The sequence below is a fragment of the Carcharhinus amblyrhynchos genome, chromosome 8 (genome assembly GCF_965287045.1).
Source record: "Carcharhinus amblyrhynchos chromosome 8, sCarAmb.v2.hapA, whole genome shotgun sequence".
Taxonomy (NCBI): Eukaryota; Metazoa; Chordata; class Chondrichthyes; order Carcharhiniformes; family Carcharhinidae; genus Carcharhinus; species Carcharhinus amblyrhynchos.
Window position 1 is genome coordinate 125,047,960 of NC_137331.1, and position 27,248 is coordinate 125,075,207.

The 27,248-nt window shown below is 45.4% G+C and overlaps 1 protein-coding gene across 2 annotated transcripts in view; it reads right to left on the reverse strand.

Annotated features, from left to right (window-relative positions):
* Positions 1-27,248, reverse strand: part of rmc1 (regulator of MON1-CCZ1) — an 84,420-nt gene that overhangs the window by 55,990 nt on the left and 1,182 nt on the right. For both annotated transcript variants that reach the window (XM_080194762.1, XM_080194761.1), the window contains exon 2: positions 22,465-22,541. In XM_080194762.1, coding sequence (XP_080050888.1) covers positions 22,465-22,541 — 77 coding nt within the window. The remainder of the gene's footprint in view (positions 1-22,464; positions 22,542-27,248) is intronic.

Consider the following 27,248-nt stretch of genomic DNA (forward strand, 5'->3'; position numbering starts at 1 on the left):
CCAATGACTGTCAAGTTAACTGGCCTATAATTTCCCATCGGCTGCCTCCCTCCCTTCTTAAACAGCAGCGTTACATTAGCTACTTTCCAATCCTCTGGGACCCTCCGTGCCTCCAGTGATTCCTGAAAGATCACTGCCAATGCTTCCACAATTTCCTTAGCTATTACTTTTAGAACACTGGGCTGTAGTCCATCTGATCCAGGTGATTTATCCACCTTCAGACCTTTCAGTTTCCCCAGAACCTTCTCTACAGTGCTGGTCTCTACACTCACTTGTGCCCCGACTCTCCTCGAGCTCTGGCATCCCACTGGTGTCTTCCACTGTGAAGACTGATGCAAAGTAACTATTCAGTTCCTCTGCCATTGCTTCGTTTCCTATTATTACTTCTCCAGCCTCATTTTCCAGTGATCCAATGGCTATTTTTGCCTCTCTTACCTTTCTTATGTTGAAACAAAAACAATTGCTATCTCTTTTATATTACTAGCTAGCTTACACTCATTTCATCTTCTCCCCCCTTATTGCTTTTTTTTAGTTTTGTCTGCTCACTTTTAAAGGCTTCTCACTAATCCTTACCACTTTGTCTACTTTTTCTTTTACTTTTATGCTATCGTTGACTTCCCTCATCAGCCATAGATGCCTCACCCTCCCCTTAGCATGTTTCCTCCTCGGGATGAATTTCTGTTGTGCTTCCCGAATAACCCCTGCCATTGCTGTTCCATTGTCTTCCCTGCTAAGCTCCCTTTCCAATCAATTCTGGCCAGCTCCTCCCTCATGTCTTTATTTATTTAATTGTAACACTGTTATATCTGATTCCAGCTTCTCCCTCTCAAACTGCAGGGTAAATTCTATCATATTGTGGTCACTGTTCCCTCAGAGATTCTATGCCTTCTGATCCCATATCTTGCTTTATTCCTACGTCATTATTATCAATTTTTCATTCCTTACTAATGATGCAACCCCACTCCCTTTGCCCATCTGCCTGTCCTTCCGATAGGACGCATATCCTTGGGTATTTAGATCCCAGCCCTGATCCCTTTGCAGTCACGTCTCTGTGATGCCCACAACATTGTACCTTCCAATTTCAAATATGCGCAACAAGCTCATTTACCTTGTTCTGTATATTGCGCGCATTTAGGTACAACACCCTCAGTCCTGCATCGACTACCTCTCTTCTCATAATTGTCACCTTTTTTTTGCTCAGCCTGAGGTTAGATTCCTGTCACCTTCTATACTCTCTTCTATAATGTGGTCTGGAAACTTGACTAACCTCTCCTGGGCCCTCAACTCATTTAACTTGCACTTCTACTCTCTCCTTTAACTTTGATTTTCTAATTCTCCATACAACTGAACCCTCCCCTCCATTATTTAGTTTAAAACCCTATCTACCCAGCCCAGTCTAAATCTTTTCTGATTTTCTTTGCTCTTAGCTCTGACGAAGGGCTGTCCAGACAATTGGCTCTATTCCTCTTCCACAGATGCTGTCAGACCTGTCGAGATTTTCCAGCATTTTCTATTTTTGTTTCAGATCCCAGCATCTGCAGTATTTTGTTGTTATCTCTGAATGATGACTTCATTTCCTTTGATTGTTACCACCACTGAGTTAAAGGCAGCATTTCACTTGCAATTACATATCAGAGCTGTCCATTATCTTTTAGCAATTTGCACACCTACACAAATCCCTTTCCTCTGCCACAGCTCCTTGTCTCTCACTTGGTTTTGTGAAGGGTAGGTCGTGCCTTACTAACCTTATTGAGTTTTTTGAGAAAGTGACCAAAGAGGTGGATGGGGGTAAGGCAGTTGACGTGGTATATATGGACTTTAGTAAGGCGTTTGATAAGGTTCACCATGGAAGGCTTCTGCAGAAAATGCAGATGTATGGGATTGGGGGTGATTTAGTTAATTGGATCAGGAATTGGCTAGCAGATAGGAGACAGAGGGTGGTGGTTGATGGAAAGTATTCGTCATGGAGTTCGGTTACAAGTGGTGTGCCTCAGGGATCTGTTTTGGGGCCACTGCTGTTTGTAATTTTTATAAATGATCTGGATGAGGGTATAGTTGGGTGGATCAGTAAATTTGCTGATGACACCAAAGTCGGAGGAGTGGTAGGTAGTGAAGAGGGGGTGTCATAGTTTACAGAGAGACTTGGACAAGTTGCAGAGCTGGGCCGAGAGGTGGCAGATGGCGTTTAATGCAGAAAAGTGTGAGGTAATTCACTTTGGCAGGAATAACAGTTGTGTAGAGTATAGGGCTAACAGTAGGACTCTGAATAGTGTTGATAAACAGAGGGATCTAGGTGTATGTGTACATAGATCCCTGAAAGTTGGGAATCAAGTAGATAAGGTAGTTAGGAAGGCATACGGTGTCTTGGCGTTTATTGGTAGGGGGATTGAATTTAGGAGCCGCAACGTCATGTTGCAACTGTACAAAACTCTGATGCGTCCGCACTTGGGAGTATTGTGTGCAGTTCTGGTCCCCACATTACAGGAAGGGTGTGGAGGCATTGGAGAGGGTGCAGAGGAGGTTTACCAGGATGTTGCCTGGTATGGAGGGAAGGCCCTATGAGGAGAGACTGAGGGATTTGAGGTTGTTTTCATTAGAAAGAAGGTGGCTAAGAGGGGACCTTATTGAAACATATAAGATGATTAGAGGTTTAGATAGGGTGGACAGTGATAACCTTTTTCCTCAGATGGAGAAAGCTAGCACGAGGGGGCATAGCTTTAAATTAAGGGGTGGTAGATATAGGACGGATGTCAGAGGTAGTGCTTTACCCAGAGGGTGGTGAGGGATTGGAATGCCCTGCCTGCTGCAGTTGTAGATGCGCCTAGTTTGGGGGCGTTTAAGAGATCAGTGGATAGGTTTATGGATGGAAAGGGATTGGTTTAGGTTAGAGGGTCATTGCTTTTTTAATTGGTCGGCGCAACATCGTGGGCCGAAGGGCCTATTCTGCGCTGTAATGTTCTATGTTCAGGAAATTTGTCAGATTTTTCACCCTTAAACCCAATGATCCATACTGAATTCCATTTAACACAGTTCTATGAAATCATTTAACTTGTCTAACTGAGGCGCAATGGTGGTTAACACTGCTGCCAGGAACCCAGGTTCGATTCCTGGCTTGGGTCACTGTCTGTGTGCAGTTTGCACATTCTCCCTGTGTCTGCATGGGTTTCCTCTCTCAGCCCAAAGATGTGTGGGTTAGGTGGATTATCATGCTAAATTACTCCTTAGTGTCAGGGGGACTAGCTAGGGTAAATGCATGGGGTTATGGGGATAGGTCCTGGGTGGGATCGTGGTCTGTGCGGGATCATGGTCTGTGCAGACTCAATGGGCCAAATGGCCTCCTTCTGCACGGGAGGGATTCTATGATTCTATGAACTGTGCAACATGCTACCCACATTTATTTACTCTGCCTCCTAATTTACTGTCATCAGCAAATTTGAAGTCAACATGAGACCATAATCTGGGTTGGGGAAATTAACGGGCATTGAATTAACAATTAGCAAGGGTTAAAAGCCCAGTAATCTCTAAGGTAGGGACATGTTCGGCACAACTTTGTGGGCTGAAGGGCCTGTATTGTGCTGTAGTTTTTCTATGCTTCTTTCTATGTTTCTAAAAGCCTATGTCCACTGTTAATCATTAGCCCCTAACTTTTAATGAATAATTAATATGCAAATACACCAAGTTCACAAAAACAATTGGAAAGCAAAGGGCAAGATGGCAAGATCTTGGTAATGTATGGCAAAGCTTTTGTCCATTAATTAGACACCCAATTAAAACCACATTGGAGGCCCACTGGTTACAGAATCAGGAGTCAGTTCCTTTCTTTGCACCACTTCCATTTTCAACACTGGAACTGCGGCGAGACACTCAGTTCCAAACGATCACATGCTTCTATTCTTGTTGCTAAACTGTGAATATTTAATAATAGAAACAAAAATCGATCACAGGATAAGATTGTAGGAGGAGCTATTTAAACTTTCTCTTGCTCCAGGATATCTAACATTCAGTAATAAATAGTATTTTATAAATAATCTCACTGTGGCTCAGTTGGTCGCACTCTTGCCTCTGGTTCACAGTGGGGCAGTGATATTGTCACTGGACTAGTAATCCAGGGACCCAGGTATTACTCTGGGGATCAGGGTTCGAACCCACCGCAGCAGATGGGGAAATTTGAATTTTAAAAACGAACCTGGTCTAATGATGATCAAAAAAACCATAGTTATAGAATCATAATAGAAACCTACAGTGCAGAAGGGAGCCATTCGGCCCATCGAGTCTGCACTGACCACAATCCCACCCAGGCCCTCTCCCCATAACCTCATGTATTTATCCTTCTAATCCCCTGACACTAAGGGGCAATTTAGCATGGACAATTCACCGCACATCTTTGGACTGAGAGAGGAAACCGGAGCACCCGGAAAAAAACCATGTAGACACGGGGAGAACATAGAAACTCCACACATACAGTCTCCCAAGGCTGGAATTGAACCTGGGTCCCTGGTTCTGCAAGGCAGCAGTGCTAACTACTGTGCCACCCCAGTCGTAAAAACTCACCTCGTTCACTAATGCCTTTTAGGGAAGGAAATCTGCCATTCTTATCTGGTCTGGCCTGCATGTGACTCCAGATCCATAGCCATATCCATTGGTTCTTAAATGGCCCAGCAAGCCACTCAGTTCAAGTGCAGTTCATGATGGGAAACAAAAGCTGGGCCAGCCAGCAATGCCTATACCCCATGGGGGTTGGTCAGCTCGTCGTCATTGTGTAAAGTGATGCCAACAGCACAATTTCAATTTCCGTATGTTATTCATAAACTTCCCACCTTCTCAACCTTGCCCCTCACCTAAGGTGTGGTCAACCCCAGGTTAAATCGCTACAGTCAGTTCTCCCCTCAGTCAACAGCAGAAAAACAGGTCAGGTTCTTACGTTGCTTTTTGCTGAGCAAATATTGGCTGCCATGTTTCTGACAGCCCAACACTTGATGGGCCGAAGGGCCTTTTCTACACTGTACAACTATGATTTTATTTGCTGTAAAATGCATTGAGATGTATTTATGTAGTGCTTTGCACAACCACTGGACAAGTGCTGCACTATAATTAGCCAGAAAATAATGAAATTAAAACAAAAAAATGCTTGGAAAAAAAAAACAGCAGGTCCGGTGGTGCCTGTGGAGAGTGTATTTGTCAAGCCAGCAGGATCTTCTGGTCCCGCAGAAGGGGCACCCCACTGCGGGTTTCCCGGCGACGGAGGAACATTCAACAGGGAACTCCGCTGACAATGGCAGGACTGGAAGATACTGCCACAGACCAATGGTGGGCCACCTTCAATGCCATGGATCGCTTGGAAATTCCCAAACACAGTTAATTTTTTGAATTCTTCAGAGCACAGCAGGGAAAGTAATAGCCATGCATTTTACTACAGAACTGAATGTGGCATATGAGTTTCAGTGCCAGTGTGATGCTAGGTTTGTAGGCCATACAATGGTGTACAGTTCTGGTCATTCTATTATAGAAAGGATATTATGAAACTAGAAAGAATGCAGAAAAGATTTACTAGAATGCTACCGGGGCTTGATGGATTGAGTTAAAAGGAGAGGCTGGATAGACTGGGACTTTTTTCTCTGGAGCGTAGGAGGCTGAATGGTGATCTTATAGAGGTCTATAAAATAATGAGGCGCACAGATCAGCTATATAGTCAATATCTTTTCCCAAAGATAGGAGAGTCTAAAACTGGAGGGCACAGGTTTAAGATGAGAGGGGAGAGATACAAAAATGTCCAGAGGTGCAATTTTTTCACATAGAGTGGTTGAGTGTCTGGAACAAGCTGCCAGAGATAGTAGTCGAGGCGGGTACAATTTTGTCTTTTAAAAAGCGTTTGGAGAGTTACATGGGTAAGATGGGTATAGAGGGATATGGGCCAAATGTGGGAAACTGGGATCAGCTTAGGAGTTTAAAAAATAGGGCATCATGGATAAGTTGGGTCGAAGGTCCTGTTTCCGTGCTGCAAACCTCTGTGACTCTATCCCAAGGCTGATGGCAAACTGTATCAAACAGCATATCTCTTCTGCTGTTTACAATGGGCAAGATACAGACCGTACCCAGTTTGTGCTTGCAAAACTCAAAACAGTGTCCAACAACAGCTGTGATTCCACAATTAGACAACATTTCCTAAATAAGTCTGAGATCACGTACCAATTGACTCAAGAACAGCTTGTTTCCTGCTGCCACCAGACTTTTGAATGGACTTACTTTGCATTAAGTTGATCTGTCCCTACATCCTTGCTGTGACTGTAACACTACATTCCTTCTCTATGAATGGTATGCTTTGTCTGTATAGCGCGCAAGAAATAATACTTCTCACTGTATGTTAATACATGTGACAATAATAAATCAAATCAAATATACTGACAAACAATTCAACCTGACTCACAGTGTGGCACATTTGCATGTACTGGGCCCTGATATTTGTAGCTAGAAAGGACAGATATAGATATTGAGCCTATTTCAGCTAAACAAAATAAGTGACAGCCATTCTTTGATTCATTTCCCAGAGCAATATCTTGACCAATCAGGGTCCAGCTGCTGGGTTTAAATTTCAAATAGTGTTTGACAGTTTTCTGCCAGTCACCATCAACTGGCAGGTACACCATGGTAACATCGCTACCAGAATCCATTTGCCAATCAGCATTCTCTTCTCATACAGTACAAATTGTTGTCTGCACCTTCTCGGGGTATTCTTGTGTACAAGACAACCAGCTTCAACATATCTCTTTTCAGCAATACTCAAGAGCTGCTAATGTTGCAAGTCTGACACCATGTGGCCTGTATCATTTCCGCAATCACTCAACAGTGGGCAAGGTTGTGTTAATCTCATCCCAACATTTTGTCAAACTATGTTGTACAGGATTACAACAAATGTACACCACAGAAACAGGCTATTTAATCCAATGGTTTACTGTAATCCTGTGCAACAGGTTTTGACAAAATGTTGAGGTAAGATTAACACAACCTTTAATGTTCTTCACAAGCCTCCTTCATCTCACCCCATCTACATTTCCTTCTATTGCTTCCTCCCACATGTGGATTAGGGGGATTAGCAGGGTAAATATGTGGGGTTATGGGGAAAGGGTCTGGGTGGGATTGACTCAATGGGCCAAATGGCCTCCTTTCTGCACTGTAGGGGTTCTATGATTCTATGTAGGGGTAGGTTCTTTACCCAGAGGGTGGTGAGGGATTGGAATGCCCTGCCTGCTGCAGTTGTAAATGCGCCTAGTTTGGGGGCGTTTAAGAGATCCGTGGATAGGTTTATGGACGAAAAGGGATTGGTTTAGGTTAGTGGGTCATTGTTTTGTAACTGGTCGGCGCAACATCGTGGGCCGAAGGGCCTGTTCTGCGCTGTAATGTTCTATGTTCTATGTATTTATTCATCAGGTGAGTGGAGAGTTGGGTTTCACAAACAGGGCACATATAAACACAGACTCAATTACAAGATAATGGTCGGAATGTGAGTCTTAACAGGTAATCAAATCTTTACAGATACAGACAATGTGAATGGAGAGAGGGTTAAAGAGGTGTGAATTGTCTCAAAGGACAGTTAGTGAGATTTTGCAAGCCCAGGCAAGTCCTGGGAGTTACAGATAGTGTGACATGAACCCAAGATACCGGTTGAGGCCGTCCTCATGTGCACAGAACTTGGCTATCAGTTTCTGTTCAGCATAACAGTAACAACAGGATATGACGCTCGACTCATCGACAGTTCTGACATGCCACAGCGAAAAATCGCACCAACCTCCTCAGAAGATAAACACGGGACACGGCCGACAGAGTATCCTTCGTCGTCCAGTACTTCCCCAGAGTGGAAAGGCTTGGCTATCAGTCTCTGCTCAGCGACTCTGTGCTATCGTGTGTCATGAAGGCCGCCTTGAAGAATGCTTACCGGAAGATCAGAGGCCGAATGCCCGTGATCGCTGAAGTGTTCCCCAACAGGAAGAGAACACTCCTGCCTGGCGATTGTCGAGCGGTGTCCATTCATTTGTTGTTGTAGCATCGGCATGGTCTTCCCAATGTACTATGCCTCGGGACATCCTTTCCTGCAGCGTGTCAGGAGGACAATGTTGGCCAAGTCACGAGACTATGTGCCGTGTACCTGGTGGATGGCGTTCTCACATGAACATAAGAACATAAGAAATAGGAGCAGGAGTAGGCCATCCAGCCCTTCGAGCCTGCCCCGCCATTCAATAAGATCATGGCTGATCTGTCGCTGCTCAGTTCCACTTTCCCGCCCTCTCCCCATAACCCTTAATCCCCTCTCCTATCAAAAACCCATCAACCCGCGTCTTAAAAATATTTAGCGAGGCAGCCTCCACCACTTCAACGGGCAGAGAATTCCAGAGATTCACCACCCTTTGAGTGAAGAAGTTCCTCCTCAACTCCGTTCTAAACCGCCCCCCTTTTATCTTGAGGCTGTGCCCCCTAGTCCTATTGTCTTTTTTGAGCGGGAAGAGTCTTTCCACCTCTATCCTATCCATCCCATTCATCATCTTATACGTCTCAATGAGATCTCCTCTCATTCTTCTAAACTCTAACGAGTACAAGCCCAGTTTATTCAGCCTCTCCTGATAGCTCAACCCCCTCAACTCCGGTATCAGCCTAGTAAACCTCCTCTGCACTCCCTCCAAGGCCAAAATATCTTTGCGCAGGTGCGGCGCCCAAAAATGCACACAGTACTCCAGTTGTGGCCTCACCAATGCCCTATACAGCTGCAGCAAGACCTCCCTACTTTTATATTCAATCCCCTTCGCTATGAAGGCCAGCATCCCATTCGCCTTCCTGACCACCTGCTGCACCTGCAAGCTGGGTTTTTGCGACTCATGCACAAGGACCCCGAGGTCCCTCTGCACCGTCGCCTGCTGCAGTTTTTCGCCTCGTAAGTAATAGTCCTTCCTACCATTTTTCCTACCAAAGTGGACCACCTCACACTTGCCAACATTAAATTCCATTTGCCATTTCCTGGCCCATTTGCCCAGCCTATCTAGATCCTTCTGCAGACTCTCCACACCTTCCGCACAATTTGCCGTTCCCCCAATCTTGGTGTCATCAGCAAATTTCGACACTCTACACTCGGTTCCCTCCTCCAGATCATCTATATAAATGGTAAAAAGCTGAGGCCCCAGCACCGACCCCTGGGGCACTCCACTAGTCACCATCCGCCAATCCGAATAGCACCCGTTGACCCCCACTCTCTGCCTCCTATTTGACAACCAATCCTCTATCCACGCTAACACCCTACCCCCAACTCCATGTCCCTCGACCTTCTGCAATAACCTCTTGTGAGGCACTTTGTCAAACGCTTTCTGAAAATCTAGAAAGACCACATCCACCGGCTCTCCTCTATCCACCGCCCTAGACACATCCTCATAGAACTCCAGTAAATTTGTCAGACACGACTTCCCTTTAATGAAACCGTGCTGCGTCTGCTCTATCAAGCAATTCCCTTCAAGATGCCTCGCAATTTCCTCCTTAATGACAGATTCTAACATTTTACCTACCACAGATGTTAAACTAACCGGCCTATAATTCCCCGCCTTTTGCCTGGCACCCTTCTTAAACAACGGCGTAACATTAGCCGTTTTCCAATCATCCGGCACTTCCCCGGAATCCAGCGACGTTTGGAAAATAACCACCAAGGCATCCACTATCACCTCCGCCATTTCTTTCAGAACCCTCGGATGCATTCCATCCGGTCCTGGGGACTTGTCCACAATCAGCCCCTCCAGTCTGTCGAGCACCGCCTTTCTAGTAACAGTAATGTCATTAAGACCCTCCAGTCCTACCACCTTTCTATCGCTAACACCCGGCAAATTATTCACGTCCTCCTCCGTGAAGACAGAAACAAAAAAGTTATTCAATACCTGAGCCATATCCCCATCCCCTACCACTAGGTCCCCTTTCTCATCCTCTAAAGGACCAACATTCACCCTAGCCAGCCTCTTCCTTTTTATATATTTATAAAAACTCTTGCTATCCTTTTTTATATTAAGCGCTAGCCCAGCTTCATAGTTTCTCCTACCCTTCCTTATCAACTTCTTTGTCAATCTTTGTTGACATTTAAACCTCTCCCAATCCTCTTCTCGCCCACTACTCTTAGCTACTCTAAATTCCTCCGCTTTTAGTTTAACACTTTCCTTCACCTCCTTTGTTATCCACGGCTTATTACCTCTCCTCCTACTATCCTTTTTGTCCATCGGAATAAATTTCCGTTGAGCACCAAGAAAGATCTCCTTAAAGATCCTCCACTGCTCCTTAACAGACCCTCCCTCCAACGCGCTCTCCCAGTCCACAATCGCCAAATCTTCTCTCATCCTACCGAGATGATGGCATCTGTGTCAATGGTCCAGCATGTCTTGCAGAGCTTGCTGGGGTTAGGTTGTGTGGTGTTGTGGTCACTGTTCTCCTGAAGGCTGGGTAGTTTGCTGTGGACAATAGTCTGTTTGAGGTTGTGCGGTTGTTTGAAGACAAGAAGTGGGGATGTGGGGATGGCCTTGGCGAGATGTTCATCTTCATCAATGACGTGTTGAAGGCTCTGAAGAAGATGACATAGCGTCTCCGCTCCAGGGAAGTACTGGATAGTGAAGGGTACTCTGTCCACCATGTCCCGTGTTTATCTTTTGAGGTCGTCGGTGCGGTTTTTCACGTGGCACATCGGAATTGTCGATGAGTCAAGCGCCACATCCTGTTCTTACGAGGGCAACTTTTGGTGTCCGGAGGTGCCTGCTGCAATCCTCCTCATCTGAGCAGATCCTGTTCACAGAGGGTTTGTCCGCAGGGGATGGCTTCTTTAATGTGTTTAGGGTGGAAGCTTCTTCACCAATCAGCTCCATCTTCTTAAAGACACAAGGCATACCCCAATATACATCTTAATCCTTGTACCTATTTACTTCAGATCGGCTCAGAAAGGATATAGCAGTAGGAAGGAAACTGGAGTTGAGGTCACAATCATATATTATTGAATAACTGGGGAGAGGGGGTGGTTTTGAATGTCTGTATGGTATGCTGCTGCCGTTTATAGCTCTAGCTTTTGTTTCACTACCTGTCCCATTTCCCTCTCTTTTTACCTTCTGTCTTTTCACTTCTCCTGCCCTCCACCACAGAAAGGGCCTTCCCTTTGACCTTTCCTCCCCCACCCACAGTTCCGATTTTGCTTCTACCTCAAACTTCTCCAAGTTTTGACGAAAGCTCACCAATCTGATGCATTAACCATTTCTGTCTCCACAGATAGTGCCTGTCCTAATGCTGGCATTGTGTTTCAACAGAATGTGGAGGGAGCTGGTCATATAGAATAAATAAGAAGCCAGTTAGCTCAGATGGTTGGACGGCTGGTTTGTGATGTGGAACAATGCTAACAGCGTGGGTTCAGTTCCTGTACCAGCTGAGGTTATCCATCAAGGCTCTGCCTTCTCAACCTTGCCCCTCATCTGAGGTGTGATTCTCAGGCTAAATCACCAGCAATCAGTGCTCTCTCTCTCACAAAAACGGGAAGAGCAGCTGATGGTCCTCTGGGAATTTGACGACTTCTATTTTCATTTGAGATAGGATAAAGATTGTATGGATGCTACAGATGGCAACTGCTGTGCAAACCAATTGGCCCACTTATCATAACTCTTTTTTGTATTCTGACCATGAGAAGATGTGTTTATTGAATTCAGAAGCCACAAATTTCAGTAACACTTTTAGGACTTTAAACATTAAGAAAAGAAAATAAAATTTAGATACACAAGATTAGAGTTACACAGTTAAAATGAGGTTTACAAAACATTCCCCCAAAAAGACTCTCAACTGGTCAGACACAAGTGAATCCCCTGTGGAAAACATTCCTTTATTACCACAAGGTAAACACTGCTTTTGTAGGAAGATTATATTACAGGGTTTCTCACTCTGCTGTGGAAATTCAAGAAACTTCAAAACAAGTCCCTGCTTTCTGAAAACAGACACCTCTCTGGATTGGTTGCTGCAGCTCTTTGCCCAGCACACAAGAGGCAGTCCAGGAAGTCTCACACAGCCACTCCATCTTCTCTCCCAGCATCTCTCCTTATTCTTTGCCTCTTTCACCTTTGACTCCACTGTACTTAGCCCTTCTTTGAAATTTAATTTTCCCAGAATATAAAAGTGTTCTCAGTACTGCCTCCAATTTCAGGGTCAAATAAAATGGAATAACCTTGCATTATTTATTTATGACCATTTCTAAGTTGCAAACCCTTTTACTCCACTTTGAAATTTAACATCTCAAAATCCAAACCTTCACTTATCTCCTAATGCAAATTTCTTCCTACTGCTTATTTATGGAAAATTAACTTGCCATCCTTGCTTCAAACACATGCCTTTAACATCTACATTCCTTTGATTTGATTTATAACCGTCAAATGTGTTAACATGTTTCTTGCACGCTATACAGACAAAGCATATCGCTCAGAGAGAAGGAAACAAGAATGTGCAGAATATAATGTTACAGTCAGAGAACGGTGCAGAGAAAGATCAATTTAATGCAAGGTAAATCCATTCAAAACTCTGACAGCAGTAGGTAAGAAACTGTTCTTGGAAAATGTACATTTGCAGATATCACATCAAAATCATACTGGGCCTTGGCTGTGCTGTGCCATGATTGGATAATGTACTGGTGCTTCCTATCAAGGCTCATAATTAAAGAATGATGATTTGGTTGAGATGCTTGTGGCACTGTTTTCCAAAGTGAGCAAATGCATCCTTTAAATGTCCTAAACTTCATACACTATCTGCCTTCAGTTTAACTAAATTTTCACACACAGCCACACAAGCTACTTAGAATCATAAAGTGCAGATGAGACCCTTCGGCCCATTCAATCCACACCAACACATCAGAAACACCTGAACTCCATCTAATCCCATTTACCAGCACTGGGCCCGTAGCCCTGAATGTTATAATGTACCAAGTGTTCATCCAGATACTTTTTAAAGGATGTGAGGACACTCACCTCCACCACTCTCACAGACAGTGCATTCCAGACTATCACCACCCTCTGGTAAAGATTTTTCCTCACATCCCCCCTAAACCTCCTGCCCTCACCTTGAACCAATGTCACCACCGCCCCCCCCCCGCCGACTGACACTTCAACTAAGTGAAACAACAGCTCCTTCGCCATTTTGTCCATGTCTCTCATAATCTTGTACACCTCAATCAAGTCATCCCTCAGTCTTCTCTGCTCCAACAAAAACAACCCAAGCCTACGCAACCTCTCTTCATAATGTAAATGTTCCATCCCAGACAGCATCCTGGTGAATGGAGTTTAACCCTGATAAGTGTGAGGTGATTCATTTCGGTAGGACAAACTTGAATGAGGATTACAGGGTCAAAGGCAGGGTTCTGGGGAGTGTGGAGGAACAGAGAGATCTTGGGGTTCATATCCACAGATCTTTGATGGTTGCCACTCAAGTGGATAGAACTGTGAAGGAGGCCTATAGTATGTTAGTGTTTATTAACGGGGGTTTGAGTTTAAGAGCTGTGGGGTTAACGCTGCAACTATACAGGACCTTGGAGAGACCACATTTGGAATATTGTGTGCAGTTCTGGTCACCTCATTATAAGAAAGACGTGGAAACATTGGAGAGAGTGCAGAGGAAATTTACCAGGATGCTGCCTGGTTTGGAGGGTAGGTCTTACGAGGAAAGATTGAGGGAACTAGTGCTTTTCTCTTTAGAGTGGAGCAGGGTGAGAGGTGACTTAACAGAGATTTATAACATGATGAGGGGGATAGATAGAGCGGACATTCAGAGACTATTTCCTCGGATGGAAGTAGCTGTTACTAGGGAGCATAACTATAAGGTTCATGGTCGGATACATAGGAGGGATGTCCGAGTTAAGTTCTTTACTCAGAAAATGGCTGGGGTATGGAATGGACTGCCTGCTGTGATAGTGGAGTCGGACACTTTGGGAACTTTCAAACGGTTATGGATAGGCACATGGAACACACCAGAATGATAGGGAGTGGGATAGCTTGATCTTGGGTTTGGACATAGCTCGGCACAACTCAGCTGTGCTGTTCTATGTTCCTCTACACCCCCTCCTGTGCAGTCACATTCTTCCTATAATGGGGTGATCAGAACTGCACACAGTACTCCAGCTGTGGCCTCACCAAAGTTCTATACAACTCCAACATGACTTCCCTGCTTTTGTAATCTATGCCTCGATTGATAAAGGCGAGTGCCCCATATGGCTTTTTCACCACTCTACTAACACACCCTTCCGCTACCAGAGATCTGTGGACAAACACGCCAAGGTCCCTTTGTTCCACAGAACTTCCTAGTGTCCTACCATTCATTGAGTACTTTCTTGTCAAATTACTCCTTCCAAAATGTATCATCTCACACTTTTCAGAGTTAAATTCTACTTCACAGAATGATGCAATAAACCCCAGAAATATTAAAAAGGATATTATCGCCCGTCACATTAGCTCCCTGTTTTTTGTTCTTTCATGGGATGTGGTTGTTACTGGATGGGCCGGCATTTGCTGCTCTTCCTTAAGTGCCCTTTAACTGGTGGCTTTCTAGGCCATTTCAGAGAGCAGTTAAGAGCCAACCATATTGCTGTGTGTCTGGGTTACACGTAGGCCAGACCAGGTAAGAATGGCAGATTTCCTTCTCTGAAGGGCACTAATGAACCAGATGAGTTTTTACAACAATCTATGATAGTTTCATGGTCACCATTTACCTTTCAATTCCAATTTTTTATTAATTAAATTCCACCAGCTGCTGTGGTGAGATTTGGACCTGTGCCCCAGAGCATTAATAATGCATGGAACAACTTTTCTCAGTCCGCAAGCATGATCCTGACCTTCCCGACACCTGACAACTCAACTCAGCATCATGCTCTCATGTTCACATTTCTGTACTTGGCCTGCTGCAATATTCCAGCGAAGCCCAACACAAACTGGAGGAACAACACCCCATTTTCTGATTAGGCAATTTGCAGTCTTCTAGGCTCATTATAGAGTTTAACTCCTCTAGATCAGGAACTGCGTCCTCTATTTTGACCTTTTATAAATCTGCTTTGCACCCTTCCCCCCTGCCCCATCCAATGCCCTCCCCCACAGACCATTCTGTAACTTCTTATCTTTTGCATTTGCAGAGCATTAACCCTTGTTCTGCTATTAAACATTCTGCTATCTTATCTTTATGCCTTTTTCTGGACCTTCAGTCTTTAACCATTAACACTCCCTTTGTCTTATGTCCATGACATCTTTGAGCAATCACTCCTCACACACACCTCATCACCGATCTCTTTTCGTACCACTTGCTCCATCCCTTCTTCAACAATATAAAATCCATCACATTTCCACTTCTCTTCAGTTCTTTGAACATAAGAACATAAGAAATAGGAGCAGGAGTAGGCCATCTAGCCCTTCGAGCCTGCCCCGCCATTCAATAAGATCATGGCTGATCTGTCGTGGCTCAGTTCCACATTCCCACCCTCTCCCCATAACCCTTAATCCCCTCTCTCATCAAAAACCCATCAACCCGCGTCTTAAAAATATTTAGCGAGGTAGTCTCCACCACTTCAACGGGCAGAGAATTCCAGAGATTCACCACCCTTTGAGTGAAGAAGTTCCTCCTCAACTCCATTCTAAACCGCCCCCCCTTTATCTTGAGGCTGTGCCCCCTAGTCCTACTATCCTTTCTGAGCGGGAAGAGTCTCTCCACCTCTATCTTATCCATCCCATTCATCATCTTATATGTCTCAATGAGATCTCCCCTCATTCTTCTAAACTCCAACGAGTACAAGCCTAGTTTATTCAGCCTCTCCTCATAGCTCAACCCCCTCAACTCCAGCATCAGCCTAGTAAACCTCCTCTGCACTCCCTCCAAGGCCAAAATATCCTTGTGTAAGTACGGCGCCCAAAACTGCACACAGTACTCCAGCTGCGGCCTCACCAATGCCCTATACAGCTGCAGCAAGACCTCCCTACTTTTATATTCAATCCCCCTTGCTATGAAGGCCAGCATCCCGTTCGCCTTCCTGACCACCTGCTGCACCTGCAAGCTGGGTTTTTGCGACTCATGCACAAGGACCCCGAGGTCCCTCTGCACCGTCGCCTGCTGCAGTTTTTCGCCACGTAAGTAATAATCCTTCCTACCATTATTCCCACCAAAGTGGACCACCTCGCACTTGCCAACATTAAATTCCATTTGCCATTTCCTGGCCCATTCGCCCATCCTTCTGCAGACTCTCCACACCCTCCACACAATTTGCCGTTCCGCCAATCTTGGTGTCATCAGCAAATTTCGACACCATACACTCAGTTCCCTCCTCCAGATATATAAATGGTAAATAGCTGAGGCCCCAGCACCGACCCCTGAGGCACTCCAGTAGTCACCATCCGCCAATCCGAATAGCACCCATTGACCCCCACTCTCTGCCTCCTATTTGACAACCAATCCTCTATCCACGCTAACACCCTACCCCCAACTCCATGTCCCCTGACCTTCTGCAATAACCTCCTGTGAGGTACCTTGTCAAACGCCTTCTGAAAATCCAGAAAGACCACATCCACTGGCTCTCCTCTATCCACCGCCCTAGACACATCCTCATAGAACTCCAGTAAATTTGTCAGACACGACTTCCCTTTAACAAAACCGTGCTGCGTCTGCTCTATCAAGCAATTCCTCTCAAGATGCCTCGCTATTTCCTCTTTGATGACGGATTCTAACATTTTACCTACAACAGACGTTAAACTAACCAGCCTATAATTCCCCGCCTTTTGCCTGGCACCCTTCTTAAACAACGGCGTAACATTAGCCGTTTTCCAATCTTCCGGCACTTCCCCGGAATCCAGCGACGTCTGGAAAATAACCACCAAGGCATCCACTATCACCTCCGCCATTTCTTTCAGAACCCTCGGATGCATTCCATCCGGTCCTGGCGACTTGTCCACAATCAGTCCCTCCAGTCTGTCGAGCACCTCCTCTCTAGTAACAGTAATGTCATTAAGACCCTCCAGTCCTACCACCTTTCCATCTCTAACACCCGGCAAATTATTCATGTCCTCCTCCGTGAAGACAGAAATTGATTTGATTTATTGTCACATGTATTAGTATACAGAGAAAAGTATTGTTTCTTGCGTGCTATACAGACAAAACATACCATTCATAGAGAAGGAAAGGAGAGGACGCAAAACGTAGTGTTACAGTCATAGCTAGGGTGTAGAGAAAGATCAACTTAATGCAAGGTAAGTCCATTCAAAAGTATGACAGCAGCAGGGAAGAAGCTGTTCTCGAGTCGGTTGGTATGTAACCTCAGACTTTTGTATCTTTTTCTGATGGAAAAAGGTGGAAGAGAGAACGTTCGGGGTGTGTGGGGTCCTTAATTATGCTGGCTACTTTACTGAGGCAGCGGGAAGTGTAGGCAGAGTCAACCCCCCCTAGACTGGCTAACTCTAAGGGTCAGGGACAAGAGGGGGCTACTGGGAAGAGGAAGGGGGGTGAGGAGCGGAGGCCTCAGCCTCTTAATCTGCATAACAGGTTTGAGGTTCTTGCTTCCAAGTTAGACGAGAACGAGGCAGGTGAGGTTGGTGAGCAAGCTGCACACGGTACAGTGCTGCAGCAGGACATAGGCAAAGAGAGAAGGAAAAGGAACGTAGTAGTGATTGGGGATAGTGGGGTGAAGGGTATTGACACTGTCCTTTGTCACAATGACAAAGTGCACAGAAGGGTGTGTTGTCTGCCTGGTGCTCGGGTCCGGGATGTCGCAGCTGGGCTTCAGAGGAACCTGGAGTGGGAGGGTGAGAATCCGGTCGTTGTGGTACATGTGGGTGCCGGCGACGTAAGCAAAATGCAGACTGAGGATCTGGGGAGGGAGTATGAAAAGCTTGGAATGGAATTAAAAAGTAGAACCGACAATGTGGTTATCTCTGGGCTACTGCCTGAACCATGTGCAGATGGGCGTAGGGTTGACAGGATTAAGGAAGTGAATGGGTGGCTCAGGGATTGGTGTGGGAGGAATGGGTTTGAATTTATGGGGCATTGGCACCAGTATTGGGGTAGGTGGGACCTGTTCGGGAGGGATGGGGTTGGTCTGAACCGTGCTGGGACCAGAGTGCTGGCGAATCGAGTAAAGAGGACTGTAGACAGGGCTTTAAACTAATTATGGGGGGGGAGGGTGTGAGGGTAGGTGACCTTACAAGGTCTAAAGTTAAGGAAAGTGTACATGTAAGGGAAGAGGCCGAGGATGTCCCAATAATAGAGGGAGTAGGGGGCGTGAGTATAGTTGGTGGCGTTGCGGCAAATAGGGTCCAGGCGAAGGCTGGGATGAAAGCACTTTATCTGAATGCACGAAGCATTCGGAATAAAGTGGATGAGCTGATGGCGCAGATCGACACAAATGGATACGATCTGGTGGCCATTACAGAGACGTGGCTGCAGGGTGACAGGGACTGGGAGCTGAATGTACAGGGCTATCAAGTGTTTAGGAAGGATAGACAGGAGGGAAAAGGGGGGGGCGTAGCTCTGCTGATTAAGGATAGCATCACGGTGGTAGCAAGGGATGATATTGGAGCCAAGGAGCAGAGGGTGGAATCGTTGTGGGTGGAGATTAGGAACAGCAAAGGGAGGAAGACGCTGGTGGGTGTCGTCTATAGGCCCCCGAATAATGATCTGGAGATGGGGCGGGCTGTTAACGCGCAAATAAGTGCGGCGTGCAGGAATGGGACGGCTGTAGTTATGGGGGATTTCAATCTGCATATTGATTGGTCGACCCATGTTGGACGTGGGGGGCTCGAGGAAGAGTTCTTGGAATGCTGCCGGGATAGTTTCCTCGAACAGTGTGTGTTGGAGCCGACGAGGGAGCAAGCTATCTTGGATCTGGTGCTATGTAATGAAGCGGGTAGAATTAGGGACCTTGTGGTGAAGGATCCTCTTGGGGAGAGTGATCATTGTATGGTGGAGTTTCTGGTGCAGGTGGAGGAGGAGAAAGTGGGTTCCCGGACACGCGTCCTTTGTTTGAATAGAGGGAAATACGGTAGGATGAGAGAAGAATTGGCGAATGTGGACTGGGAGAGCGCGTTGGAGGGAGGGTCTGTTAAGGAGCAGTGGAGGATCTTTAAGGAAATCTTTCTTGGTGCTCAACGGAAATTTATTCCGATGGTCAAAAAGGATAGTAAGAGGAGAGGTAATAAGCCGTGGATAACGAAGGAGGTGAAGGAAAGTGTTAAACTAAAAGCGGAGGAATTTAGAGTAGCTAAGAGTAGTGGGCGAGAAGAGGATTGGGAGAGGTTTAAATGTCAACAAAGATTGACAAAGAAGTTGATAAGGAAGGGTAGGAGAAACTATGAAGCTGGGCTAGCGCTTAATATAAAAAAGGATAGCAAGAGTTTTTATAAATATATAAAAAGGAAGAGGCTGGCTAGGGTGAATGTTGGTCCTTTAGAGGATGAGAAAGGGGACCTAGTGGTAGGGGATGGGGATATGGCTAAGGTATTGAATAACTTTTTTGTTTCTGTCTTCACGGAGGAGGACGTGAATAATTTGCCGGGTGTTAGCGATAGAAAGGTGGTAGGACTGGAGGGTCTTAATGACATTACTGTTACTAGAAAGGCAGTGCTCGACAGACTGGAGGGGCTGATTGTGGACAAGTCCCCAGGACCGGATGGAATGCATCCGAAGGTTCTGAAAGAAATGGCGGAGGTGATAGTGGATGCCTTGGTGGTTATTTTCCAAACGTCGCTGGATTCCGGGGAAGTGCCGGATGATTGGAAAACGGCTAATGTTACACCGTTGTTTAAGAAGGGTGCCAGGCAAAAGGCGGGGAATTATAGGCCGGTTAGTTTAACATCTGTGGTAGGTAAAATGTTAGAATCTGTCATTAAGGAGGAAATTGCGAGGCATCTTGAAGGGAATTGCTTGATAGAGCAGACGCAGCACGGTTTCATTAAAGGGAAGTCGTGTCTGACAAATTTACTGGAGTTCTATGAGGATGTGTCTAGGGCGGTGGATAGAGGAGAGCCGGTGGATGTGGTCTTTCTAGATTTTCAGAAAGCGTTTGACAAAGTGCCTCACAAGAGGTTATTGCAGAAGGTCGAGGGACATGGAGTTGGGGGTAGGGTGTTAGCGTGGATAGAAGATTGGTTGTCAAATAGGAGGCAGAGAGTGGGGGTCAACGGGTGCTATTCGGATTGGCGGATGGTGACTAGTGGAGTGCCCCAGGGGTCGGTGCTGGGACCTCAGCTTTTTACCATTTATATAGATGATCTGGAGGAGGGAACCGAGTGTAGAGTGTCGAAATTTGCTGATGACACCAAGATTGGGGGAACGGCAAATTGTGCGGAGGGTGTGGAGAGTCTGCAGAAGGATCTAGATAGGCTGGGCGAATGGGCCAGGAAATGGCAAATGGAATTTAATGTTGGCAAGTGTGAGGTGGTCCACTTTGGTAGGAAAAATGGTAGGAAGGACTATTACTTACGAGGCGAAAAACTGCAGCAGGCGACGGTGCAGAGGGACCTCGGGGTCCTTGTGCACGAGTCGCAAAAACCCAGCTTGCAGGTGCAGCAGGTGGTCAGGAAGGCGAATGGGATGCTGGCCTTCATAGCGAAGGGGATTGAATATAAAAGTAGGGAGGTCTTGCTGCAGCTGTATAGGGCATTGGTGAGGCCGCAACTGGAGTACTGTGTGCATTTTTGGGCACCGCACCTGCGCAAAGATATTTTGGCCTTGGAGGGAGTGCAGAGGAGGTTTACTAGGCTGATACCGGAGTTGAGGGGGTTGAGCTATGAGGAGAGGCTGAATAAACTGGGCTTGTACTCGTTAGAGTTTAGAAGAATGAGAGGAGATCTCATTGAGACGTATAAGATGATGAATGGGATGGATAGGATAGAGGTGGAAAGACTCTTCCCGCTCAAAAAAGACAATAGGACTAGGGGGCACAGCCTCAAGATAAAAGGGGGGCGGTTTAGAACGGAGTTGAGGAGGAACTTCTTCACTCAAAGGGTGGTGAATCTCTGGAATTCTCTGCCCGTTGAAGTGGTGGAGGCTGCCTCGCTAAATATTTTTAAGACGCGGGTTGATGGGTTTTTGATAGGAGAGGGGATTAAGGGTTATGGGGAGAGGGCGGGAAAGTGGAACTGAGCAGCGACAGATCAGCCATGATCTTATTGAATGGCGGGGCAGGCTCGAAGGGCTGGATGGCCTACTCCTGCTCCTATTTCTTATGTTCTTATGTTCAATGGATGGGAGGCCGGTTTGCCTGAGGAAGAGTCATATGGATTCAGAGTTAACTGGTTTTCCCCTCTCCACAGATGCTGCCAGACCTGCAGTGTTTTCTGTTTTTATTTCAGATTTCCAACATTTGCAGCATTTTGGTCTTATTCCCAGAGTATTATCCAGGGCACTGGATTACTAGTCCAGTGACATCACTACCGTCTCTCTCCACAACATCCCCCACCCACCTCCATAGAACTATTCTAACAACCTTAATCAAAAAGAAACCCATGGAATGCAATGAATCCTGTAAAGTTTAAGGTATACGACGTCCACTGAATCAATGTGTTTTCATCTCATTGTTATGCGAGGTGATGCATTTTGGTTGATTGAACTAGGGCAAGACTTACTCAGTTAACAGTAGGACGTTGGACAGAGTTACAGAGCAAACAGATCTAAGGGTACAGGATCATAGCTCCTTGGAAGTGGAGTCACAGGTGGACAGAGTGGTGAAGAAGGCATTCAGCATGCTTGATTTCATCAGTCAGAACACTGAATACAGGAGTTGGGATGTCTTGTTGAAGTTCTACAAGACATTGGTAAGGCCACACTTGGAATACTGTGTGCAGTTCTGGTCATCCTATTATAGAAATGATATTATTAAATTAGAGAGAGTGCAGAAAAGATTTACTACCAGGACTTGATCGTTTGAGTTATAAGGAGGATCGAATGGGATTTGTTTCCTCTGGAGCATAAAAGGCTTAGGGGTGATCTTATGGAGGTCTACAAAATAATGAGAGACATAGTTCAGCTAGATAGTCAATATCTTTTCGTAAAGGTAGGGGAGTCCAAAACTAGACGGCATAAGTTTAAGGTGAGAGGGGAGAGCTACAAAAGGGTCCAGAGGGGCAATATTTTCACACAGAGGGTGGTGAGTGTCTGGAACAAGCTGCCAGAGGTAGTAGTAGAGGCAGGTACAATTTTGTCTTTTAAAAAGCATTTAGACAGTTACATGGGTAAAATGGGTATAAAGGGATATGGACCAAATGTAGGCGATTGGGACTAGCTTAGTTGGACAAGTTGGGCCAAAGGGCCTGTTTCCATGCTGTAAACCTCTATGATTCTATCACCACTAATCTAAATGTGATATGTCAAGTAGTTGAGAGCTGTTTGACGAGATAAATGAAGTGCCTTCCAATTTCTATTTGATGTTCGTGTGCGTGCCATTAAATATCTGCCCTGTTTTTCTCTTACCTGAAAGAGATACAGCACTTGTCATCCAGCCCTTTAACCACCACGCCAGTAGCTCCCCCAGACCGAACAGCAAACACCTATGAGCGGCAAATGAAAAAAAAAGTTGTTTTTACAAAGAAAATCTGAGGTGGAGGGAGGGGTGCATGACATAACTGTGGGAAATGTGTTTTCATGAGCTCAGGCACTGCTCATCTTTTAATCCTTTTATTCATCCTGATACACAACCCATCATTATCTAATCCTGGAGGGTATACTCTGTGCTATGTTCCTAGAAGTTCAGGTGACAGGGTGCCAAGCAAACAAGGTCAAGGAGAATCCCAAGACTTGTATTTGGAGCAAGAGGGTAGCAAAAGAAAGAGTAGGCCCACTCAAGGGCAATGGAGGGAAGTTTTGCATGGAGCCGCAGGAATAGAGTGAAATCTTTAATGAGTATTTTGTACCTGTATTCATCAAGGAGAAGGACACGATGGATGTTGAGGTGTGTGAACGTTTTAGAGAACACATAAATTGCATTGAGGTAGACAAGTCCCTGGAGTCGGATGGGATCTATCCCAGATTACAGTGCGAGGCAAGGGAAGAATTAGCTGGGGTCTTAAAGACATCTTTACATCCTCTTGACCTCTGGTGAGGTTCCAGATGACTGGACAGTAGCCTATGTTGTTCCCTTGTTTAAGGAAGGAAGCAAGAATAATCCAAGAAATTCTAGGCTGGTCAGCCTGATGTCAGTGGTGGGGAAACTTTTGGAAAAGATACTGAGGGACAGGATATAGCACATTTGGAAGAAAATGGATTGGTTAGTGACAGGCAGCATGGTTTTGTAAGGGGAAGGTCATGTCTCACCAACTTGAGTATTTTGAAGAAATGACAAAGATAATTGATGAGGGAAGGACTGTGGATGTAATTTATATGGAGTTCAGTAAAGTGTTTGACAAGATCCCACATGGCAGACTAGTACAAAAACTCAAATCACATGGGACTTGGATGGGCTGGCTAAACGGACATAGAACCAGCTTGGTTATAGAAGACAGAGAGTAGCGGTGGAAGGGTGTTTTTCAGAATGGAGATCTGTAGCCAGTAATGTTCCACAGGGATCTGTTGTTTGTAGTATATATAAATGATCTGGAGGAAAATGTGGGAGGTCCAATTAGTAAGTTTGCGGATGACACGAAGATTGGTGGAGTTGCGGATAGTGCTGGGGAACATCAGAGGATACAATAAGATGTAGATAGATTGGAGACTGGGGCACAGATGGAGTTTAATCTGGACAAATGCAAGGTGATGCATTTTGGAGGACCAAATTTAGAACACAGAAAAACTATAGCACAAACAGGCCCTTCGGCCTACAAGTTGCGTTGAGCATGTTCCTACCTACTAGGCTTACCTATAATCCTCTATCTTACTAAGTCCTATGTACTCATCCAAAAGTCTCTTAAAAGACCCTATCGAATCTGCCTCCACCACCACTGCTGGTAGCCGATTCCACGCACCCACCACCCTGAGTGAAAAACTTACCCCTGACATCTCCTCTGTACCTACTTCCCAGCACCCGAAACCTGTGTCCTCTTGTGGCAACCATTTCAGTCCTGGGAAAAAGCCTCTGAAAATCCACTCGATCAATACCTCTCAACATCTTATACACCTCTATCAGATCACCTTCTCATCCTTTGTCTCTCCAAGCAGAAAAGACTGAGCTGTCTCAACCTATCCTCATAAGGCATGCTACCCAATCCAGGCAACATCCTTGTAAATCTCCTCTGCACCCTTTCTATGGCTTCCACATCCTTCCTATAATGAGGCGACCAGAACTGAGCACAGTACTCCAAGTGGGGTCTGACCTGGGTCTTATAAAGTTGCAGCATTATCTCCCAACTCCTAAACTCAATTCCTCGACTGATGAAGGCCAGTACACCATATGACCTCCTAACCACATCCTCTACCTGCGAGGCCAATTTGAGAGTCCTATGGGCCCGGACCCCAAGATCCTTCTGATCATCCACATTGCCAAGAGTCTTACCCTTAATATTATATTCCTTCATCCCATTTGACTTGCCAAAATGAACCACCACACATTTATCTGGGTTGAAGTCCATCTGCCACTTCTCCACTCAGTCATGCATCCTATCTATGTCTCATTGCAACTTCTGACATCCCTCCAAACTATCCACAACACCTCCAGCCTTTGTGTCATTGGCAAACTTACTTACTAACTCATCCCTCCACTTCCTCATCCAGGTCATTTATAAAAATCACAAAGAGCAAGGGTCCCAGAACAGATCCCTGGGACGCTCCACTGGTGATCAAGCTCCATGCAGAAAAAGACCCATCTACAACCACTCTTTGCCTTCTGGGGATAAGCTAGTTCTGGATCCACAAAGCAGTGTCCCCTTGGATCCCACGCCCCCTCGCTTTCTCAATAAGCCTTGCATAGGGAACCTTATCGAACACCTTGCTGAATCCATATAAACCACATCTACTGCTCTTCCTTCATCAATGTGTTTAGTCACATCTTCAAAAAACTCAACCAGGCTCATAAGGCACAATCTGCCTTTGACAAAGCTGTGCTGACTATTTTTGACCATACTATACCTCTTCACTCTTCAAATGTTCATAAATCCTGTCTCTTAGGATCTTCTCCATCAACTTACCAACCACTGAGGTTAGACTCACCGGTCGATAATCTCCTGGGCTATCTCTACTCCCTTTCTTGAACAGAGGGACCACTTCTGCAATCCAATTTAGATGTGAATTATACTATAATTAGGAATATACAGAGGGATCTGGGCATGCAGGTCCACCATTCCCTAAAAGTGGCAACACAGTTGGCCAAGGTGATTAAGAAGGCATACTCGCCTTCATCGGTCAGGGCAATGAATACAAGAGTTGGCCAATCATGTTACAGCTATATAAAACTTTGATTAGGCCACATTTGGAGTATTGCATGCAATTCTGGTCACCACGTTACCAGAAGGACATGGAAGCTTTGGAGAGAGTGCAAAGAAGGTTCACCAGGATGTTGCCTGGTCTCGAGGGCATTGGCAACGAGGAGAGGTTAACAAACTAGGATTGTTTTCACTGGAAAGACGGAGGCTGAGGGGAGACCTGATAGGGGTCGGCAAAATTGTAAGAGCCTTAGACAGGGTGGATAGTCAGAGGCTTTTTCCAAGGGTGGAAGTGTCAATTACAAGGTGGCACAGGTTCAAGGTGAGAGGGGGGAAGTTTAAGGGGTATGTGCGGGGAAAGTTTTTCATGCAGGATGTGGTGGGTGCCTGGAACGCGAGTGAATCTGAAACAAGTGTTTTATATATAAATAAGGGCAATTATGAAGGCACGTAGACAGAGATGTAATGGCAGACACAAAGGCGATATTTCAGAATAGATACACTCCAGTGAGAAAGAAAGACTCCGAGGGAAGGACGCACCACCTGCGGCTAACCATGTTTTGCTCATTCTTGTCACTCGTGGCACTGGCTAGGCTAGTATTTTCGGCCCATCTCCAATTGCCCTTCGGTAGGTGGTGGTGAGCTGCCTTCTTGAATCGTTGTAGTCTGTGTGGCATCGGTGCACCCACAGTGCTGGTATGGAGGGAGTTTCAAGATTTTGACCCAGTGACAGTGAAGGAATGATGACATATTTCCAATAGTATGAAGTCTCACAACACCAGGTTAAAATCCAACAGGTTTATTTATTATACCCCAGTCCAATGTGAGCATCTCCACATCATGATATATTTCCAAGTCAGAATGATGAGTGACTTGGAAAAGAACTTTCAACTGTTATTTGCTGCCCTTATACTTTGAGATGGTCGTGGTCATGAGTTTGAAACGTGCTGTCTGAGTTCCTGTGGTGCATCTTGTAGATGGGACGCACCGCTGCTACAGCATGTTGGTAGTGGAGGGAGTGAATGTTTGTTGTAGGGTGCCAATCAAGTAGGCTGCTTTGTCCTGAATGGTGTTCAGCTTCTTCAGTGCTGTTGGGGCTGCCCCCATCCAGACAAATGGACAGTATACCATCACAAATCTAATTTGTGCCTTGCAGATGGTGGAATGGCTTTGGGGAGTCAGGAGATATATTATTCATCACAGAACTCCTAGCTTCTGACATGCTCTTGTTGCCACGCCATTTTAATGACTTGCCCAGTTGAGTTTCCAGTCAATGGATTTTGATAGTAGGGGATTCAGTCAGGGATAAATAACTGAGGAAGTTAAAGGAAGCATAAAATTGAAAGACAAAGCATATAATACTGCAAAGAAAGCAAGCAAGCAGTTCAGGATTGAACAAAATATAAAGAACTGCTAAGAATGACCAAAAGATTAATGAATGGAGAGAGAAATTAGGACATAAGTGAAAGCTAGCTAAAAATATAAAAACACACAGTAAACACTTTTTGGCTTTGAGAAAGGAAAAGAAGAACATTGGCCTGGAGAGAGATGTGGAATTAACAATGGAAAATAAGGAAATGACACATGAATTAAACAGATATTTTGCATATCTCCACTGTACAGAATACAAATAACATCCCAAAAACAATTGTGAATCAGGAGATGAATGGAACAGAGGTACTAAAAACAAATATTCCTAGGGAAAGGAAACTGAAAAACTTACTAGAACTAAGAGCTGACAAGACCTCAAGACTGAATGAGGAGAAAAAAAGGTGGCAGAGAGTGGAGGCATTGGATTTGTTTTTCCAAAATTCTCTAGATTCTAAAAACATCCCAACAGATCAGAATATTGTGGAGGCGAATCCTCTATTCAACAAGAGGGAGACAAAAAGAAGGAAGCTACAG